The 6,760-nt window shown below is 46.8% G+C and overlaps 1 protein-coding gene across 1 annotated transcript; it reads left to right on the forward strand.

Moving 5' to 3' along the window:
- The first annotated feature begins 4,318 nt into the window (after positions 1-4,318).
- Positions 4,319-6,293, forward strand: EID1 (F-box family protein). The gene has a single exon (XM_086525217.1). It carries the CDS (start codon positions 4,581-4,583, stop codon positions 5,847-5,849), a length of 1,269 nt encoding a protein of 422 aa, XP_086381343.1. The 5' UTR covers positions 4,319-4,580; the 3' UTR covers positions 5,850-6,293.
- The last annotated feature ends 467 nt before the right edge of the window (positions 6,294-6,760 follow it).

Here is a 6,760-nt window from a genome sequence, read left to right on the forward strand (position 1 = left end):
CTCTCTCTCTCTCTCTCTCTCTCTCTCTCTCTCTCTCTCTCTACCAAAGCATTGTCTGCTACTTGTGTTGTGGGGGGGGGGGGGGGGGGGGGGGGGGGGGGGGTCATCTCCCCTCGTCGACGTTGCAGCTCGTCCGGCCTCTATTGTCCTCGTTATCCGCGTGTTCGCTGTTGCCTTTTTTATGTTGCCACGTCAGTGGCAGCATAAAAAGGTTATAACATTTTATCTAATGTCACCGTTCGTGCGAGTTTCTAAAAAACATAAGGGAAACTTATTATCATTTTAGCTATTGGAAAGTATTCTCCCCTCCAAGATTCCTATTGGAGGAGATTGGAGGAGATTGGAGTTACTCATGCGCTTTTGGAATGAATTCTCCACTCCCCCAATTCCTATTTAGGGCATGGTCATGCGAGGCATAGTTACCATAAGCTTGGCGGACTTCGGACAGGAGTGCAGAACAAAGATCGGGAGCAGTAGGTAGAGAGAAATGCACTACCTCATGGAGTCGATGTGGTAAGGTTTCATTCGTCCAAAATAGAAGCAGTCTTTTCAGGGCCTACCACCTCCATGGGCAACCTCATCATCCCGAAAATATGAGTGTTTTACTCTTTGCTCAACGAGAAATGCGGAGCAGCATTCGATCACTCAACTTCAGGAGCAAAGAATCGACAGTACTCCAACCACCTGGTTTGTGCACGTCGGTGCCATGACAACAAATATACTTTGAATATTGGTCTGCATACTATGTGAATGGCTGTCTGTGGAAATGACGAGGACGGACTGGCTACCTTTGTGCACTCTGAACCCGCCCTTAGCTATTGGTATTCTCCCCTCCTCTAATTCATATTGGAAGAGATTGGAGGTACTCTTGAGCTTGTGTTCGTTGTCCATTGATACTCTATGCAAGTGAGGTGCCCCCCCTCATCACTATATGGCACGGCTCCAACCAGGGGGGATCTATGGTGGGAAAGAGAAGTGGAAATGGCAATGCAATCTCAGTCGTCCGTCGACTCGGTGAACTAGGGGGTGAACTAAGGGTGAGCTCGGGCCAAAAATGACGCCCCAAGTTCACTCCTACTTCACCCCCCTAGTTCGCCCACCTCGCGGGGTGTGGGTCCGAACCCGGGACGTTTCGATTGCCACACGAATGCCCTACCACCATGCTAGCGCGCGTCCCTATCCATGTTGGCATAGCACATGATCACACCCTAGTTTACCAGCCCCTAGTTCACTCCCAGTTCACTGCATGATCCGACGGCTGGGATTAAAGCCGCCTCGCCCCCCCAAATTTGGGCCCTAGATCCCCTCTGAGCCAAAGTCATGCCATATAGTGACGAGGGTGCCCCCCCCCCCCCCCCCCCCCCCCCCCCCACATGTAGGGGGAGTACTAGAATGATGTTACCTCTCAATAGAGGTATTTGAAAAACGGGGAGGGGGGGTGGACCCTCAGTACTAAAGGGCACGGGCAATTTAATAAAGCCCAAGCGGTGGGATCTATGGCAACAAAACTAGGACACGGAGATCGGACACGCACAGTCGTAAGATGAGCCAGAGTAAATTAAGACACGAAAAAGTAAACTTGGACAAACAAGGAGTCTCTCCAATTTTATTTATCATTATATGGTTTGCCCACATGTCAGCAAAAACGTGGCAGGCATAGCGATTAGTACATTGCGCTCTCATGGCGGTAGCGAGGGTTCGAGACCGAGTGCCTGCGCGCGACGAGCACCTTTTTTTTTCCACCTTTCATTCGCCTCGAGATCCGCGCGCTTCTCTCCAGCCCCCACCGCTTGCCCGTCATTAAAGTTGAGGGTGGTGGACCAGTGGTGGAGGTCAAGTTAGCCCTTTTGCTTTACGTAACAAGCAATTATATCCTTTCAGATGCTTCAAACCTCCTATCTACTAACATAATATGGCGGAAGGGCTCCCCCTTACACGTGTCGCAATCTGCGACCTAAAGGCTAAAATCCAAAAAGAAAAAAAGCCCAGTTGCACGCGATAAAGAGGGAGAGAGGGGGAGAGAGAGAGAGTCCGCGGAAGGCGGCCGGCCGTACTAGTGTTTAATTAAAGAAAAGCAATTTATATTGTTTGATTTGAAAGCATTCAATACTTTTGAGACATGAAAAGGTTTATTTTAATAGCTACATCTCCCCGAGGATCTTCTTTTGCAGATTCTTCAACACCCATATCTCTCTTTGAACAGTCAGGACTAGCTCGATATCTTCTGCATGTCTCTCAACCTTTATTTGTACAACGGTTCGAGAATGCCTTTGGTAGTAGGCCTAAATGAGTTTGATGAAGTTTTTTCTTTTTTTTTGGAAAATTATCAAAATACCCCTCTAATTTGTGGAAATTCTCAAAATACCCCTCAAATTTTAAAAATTCCCAAAACACCCTTGTATCTATTTTAGCTGGATTGTTCACGATTTCTTAATCTTTATTCTTTTTTGACAATGTATATTCGTTCTTTAGTGCTTAGCATGTAATTTGTCACAAATTACCTCCCAAAAAAAGACAATTATGTCTAAAAATAACGAAGCAATTCACCTACATAACCAGCTCAAATTCTAGTTTTAGTATCTTGTATTCATAGGTAATCGGTCTTCTTATAAAAAGTTATAATTTTTAAATTTTTGGATAACTTTACTCTCACAACAGAGGTATTTTGGGAATTTTTGAAACTTTGAAGGGCATTTTGGGAATTTTTGACAAAATATGAGGGGTATATTGGGAATTTTTGAAATTTGAAGGGTATTTTGGGAATTTCCACAAATTAGAAGGGTATTTTGGTAATTTCCCCTTTTTTTTTGGTTTTGTTTCTATGAAAATGGATTAGGCTACCGACTTCTGTATTGGGGTACCCTTAGAGAAAAAAATGGTCCTCATAAAGCTATGCTCACACGAGGCTTAGTTTCCTATAGGAAGTGCTGACCATCACTTACAATCATTAGCTTTCCATCGGCATGTGTATGCCTCACTCTTTCTCTCATTACCTACTGCTCCCCGTCCCTCTTTGAGATGTCATACCTGTCTCACGTCAGATATATCAAGACTTACAAATAACTAAGCCTCGCGTGAGCACGTTCTAACTCATAGTGGCAATGGTCGTTGCAACTTTAAGCTCTTAATCGATGTGAGTATGGGTACCAGCCGGAGAAAATTTGAAAAATGAAGGTATTAGTTTGAGAAGGAAAGAGGAAGGGTTTACAACCCAAAGGAAAAGGGGAAGGGAGGCCATGTTACTTATGTGCCTTACTTGCCTTTTTCATATGTACTAGTGTGGCCGGCGGAGCCGCCTCCGCCTCTCTCTCTCTCTCTCTCTCTCTCTCTCTCTCTCTCTCCGCCTGCGCGCATCCCGCTGTCTCAGTTTGGCTCAGACGCCACTGTCGCGAGGGCGCCGGATAAAGCAGGCACTGACGCGTGGCAGGGGGGGGGAGCTGTTGCAATGTTGGATGAGCCAACATAGCATCACTGACACACCCGATGAATGCATTGTTGCTTACATCAAGCACATTAAGCTGGTTGAGGGTTGCTATGCTTTTGGGTAGCTTGCCAAAAAATTCATTGTTTCTCAAACACACTGAACATAAGGAGGGTGGTAGCTGCCTTGGGAACGGGCCTGACAACCGGTTGTCGGACGCATCTAGCATTTGTAAGAGACCCAACTTCCGGAGATCAGGGAAGAGCCCACTTAGCTGGTTGCTTTCGAGCCGCAGCTCTGTGAGGTAGGAGAGCTTGTTCAGAAAGGGGGGTATTGAGCCCACCAGCTTGTTATGCGCAAGATTAAGGCTTTGTAGTTGTGAAGCATCAAAATGCTGTCAGGTATGGATCCCCTCAAATTGTTGACCGAAAGGTCAAACATCATGAGTTGGGAAAGCATGCCGATAGAAGCAGGGATTTCAGCCCCGAGTGCGTTCCCAAACATGAGCAAGAAGCGCAGACCAGTGAGGTTGCCGAGCCAAGGGGAGGGTACCCTTGCATAACCAGCATCTCATCTGTGATGCCCTCAGGTGACAGTGATGTAAACTCGCACGCCTTCTCCACAGCGTTAATGCACTCCTCAGCAGGCTGCCCTTGTTTCCTCCTCTATCGCATCGAGTCATGTCGTCCTGCAGCCCCCGCCTTCCCACAAAGCCCACTGGCCGTCCACGTGGACGCCATCCGTCAAAGGACGCCCAACCCGGCCCAACACTAAGGCCTTTCTTGAGCAGGCCAAAAAGGATGCAAAAGAGCTTGCTGATGCAAAAACATGGTTTTCAATCTCCACATCCATGATCCCATGTGCAGTATCATGACACCACTATTTGGAGTGTCATTGCATTGTCGCATCATGCAGGCCTTTTAGGAAAGGCTCTGTAGGATGTCCCTATACAATAGTGAACGTTGAAACTTGGTCGCGCTCCTTCCCCATTCCGGGAATTCAACATTTGGAGTACGCCTTCTGCGATCTGACTGCTTATTGCGACATCGCCCAACCTTCATTCTTTTTGTTTGCTTTGTTGCTCCTGTGTGTTTTCCTTCTCTTTCGCACATGTACGTGTACTCAACCCCTTCCCCCCGGGCCCTGACCCGCGTCTACAATGGCCAGCATCGACACCATCACCCTATTTCAGGAAACCCTCTTCTTCTGTGGGGTCCCTGACGACATTCTTGTCAACATCTTCTGCAGGCTGTACGACGATCCTCGCGACTTCGCTCGGCTTGCATGTGTATCGACACGCTTCTGCAAGGTTATCCAGACTGTTTGCTGGAAATTCAGGTTGGAGAAAACCTTTCCTCGTCTTGTTGAAGAGCTTTTGCAGGTCCCCTCTCCTAGATTGCATTCATGCCCAGAGCCACCTGGAGGCTGGGCCGCTTTTCAAAAGCTTCTTGTTTGTTGTCCAGGGCTGTGGCATGCTGGTGTACTCTTGGAAAATTGGGATTTTGGGCTCGACCGAGAGCTTGAGTGGTTTGATAATGGTGGTTGCTCAGGTGTGTTTTTCCCTGGGGGGGTTGCACCGCAAGTTTCCAAGGGTTCTCATGTCTGTGATCGGCCCAGCAAGAGGGCTCGGGAGAAGCAATACACATCGATTACTATTTCACGAAAGTTCAGTGCGGTTGGATTGGGTGTTGGAATACCATGCTCTGAGCCAGAGGGCACTTGTACTTATGGTTATGGGAAAGAGGAAGACACAAAAACCGGGGAACATGGAGCAGAGTATGTAAGCAATGGTTTTAATGAAGGGGCTCAAAGCAGTGAGGCAGCCATGGACATTGATACGATCAAAGAGGGCTGGAACAAAGGTGAGGGTCACGAGGACAGCCATGTAATGTATACACATTTCTCCACAGTAGAAGATGTTGCAAATGAGTTAGCTAGTGCAAATTTGATGGACTCATGTAGTATCAATAAAGAAACGGGAACGCAACAGTGTAGGCACATGTCCAACAAGCGACCTAGAGAATGCCATCATGAGCATTGCCATGTCACAACTGGACCTTGGAATCTGTCCCGAGAGCAAGGGAATAAGCTTCTTGCAAATAGGTTTAGAGCTGATAGCTTGTACATATGTGATTGGCCAGGTTGCATACATCCAGGAGATAGGAGGATGTATAAACTTTTTCGAGGAGTGTTCAAAAACTTTAAAAGTTCACATGTATGGCGAAATCTCAAGGACATGCAGGCAAAGGCAACAAATGTGGGCTGCGCTTTCTGTGTGTGCAAGTCTACATGGGATATGGTTACTACCTTTTGCCTGAAAAGGTCAATTGAGTTTCATGATGATGGTGAGCCTGTTGTAAGGGCTTATGTGTGTGAAAATGGACATGTTGCAGGAGCGTGGACAGATCGGCCCACGTATGCGCCTTGATTGGTATGGTGGACAGGAGTGAAGTATGTCGAAGATTTACAGGCAAAGGCAACAAATTTGAGCTGCATAACCTGGTTGTGATATGGTTGTTACTTTTCTCTCTCCAAGTCCATCAAGTTTCATGATGGTGATGATAAGCCTGTTCTGAGGGCTTATGTATGTGAAACTGGGGATGTTGGATGAACAGCTTGGTCAACGCACCTGCGTTTATTGATGCGAGTAGGATCTTCATTTACTTTTACAAGCATTTTGTGGTGCAATGTGGCACCCGAGCTTGTGATGAATGTATGAAATTTTACAATCACTTATTCTTTTTTTCGTTTTGCTTTTAGCCCACTGGTGTTTCTCAGTGGGTTTCACATTATAATGTATACAAACGATTCTATTGCTCTGATTGAGTTCATGAGCATGGTAATCGATGCGGTGTATCTTGCCATTGTTGTCTGCTGATTGCTGAAGGAGTGTTGTTGTGCTACACCATGCTGTGATGGTAAGGAGTGGTAGTGTCATTGCTCCACTGCTAGTACGTGCTTTAGGTGGATAGTATGCAAGTATTGCTTGTCGCTTATAAAAAATCGTAGGCTTCATTTGCAACCATGGCCACCACTAGTACCCCTTCTACCCAAGTTGACCAGCCATGAAAAACTAGGTGGGGAATTTAATGAGGTGCATCTCATACGACCTGTCTCACTGCCTCGTAGTGATTGTACTCTCCTCGCCTCTGTTGCATGGTGGCTGCGGTTGGACGGTTCATCCAAATTTCAGTGTTGATTTTTGACAGGCAGCTCACATTTTCACCCATTGAAGTACCCCAAAATGGGTGAAATGCCTGTCAAAAAGCAACCTTGCGTCCAATTCATGTCCTGGTAATTGGGAGACCTTTCTGTGTACATTTCACAGCATCGGAGCTT

The sequence above is a fragment of the Adiantum capillus-veneris genome, chromosome 12 (assembly GCF_014529385.1).
Source record: "Adiantum capillus-veneris isolate H3 chromosome 12, ASM1452938v2, whole genome shotgun sequence".
NCBI classification, from domain to species: domain Eukaryota; kingdom Viridiplantae; phylum Streptophyta; class Polypodiopsida; order Polypodiales; family Pteridaceae; genus Adiantum; species Adiantum capillus-veneris.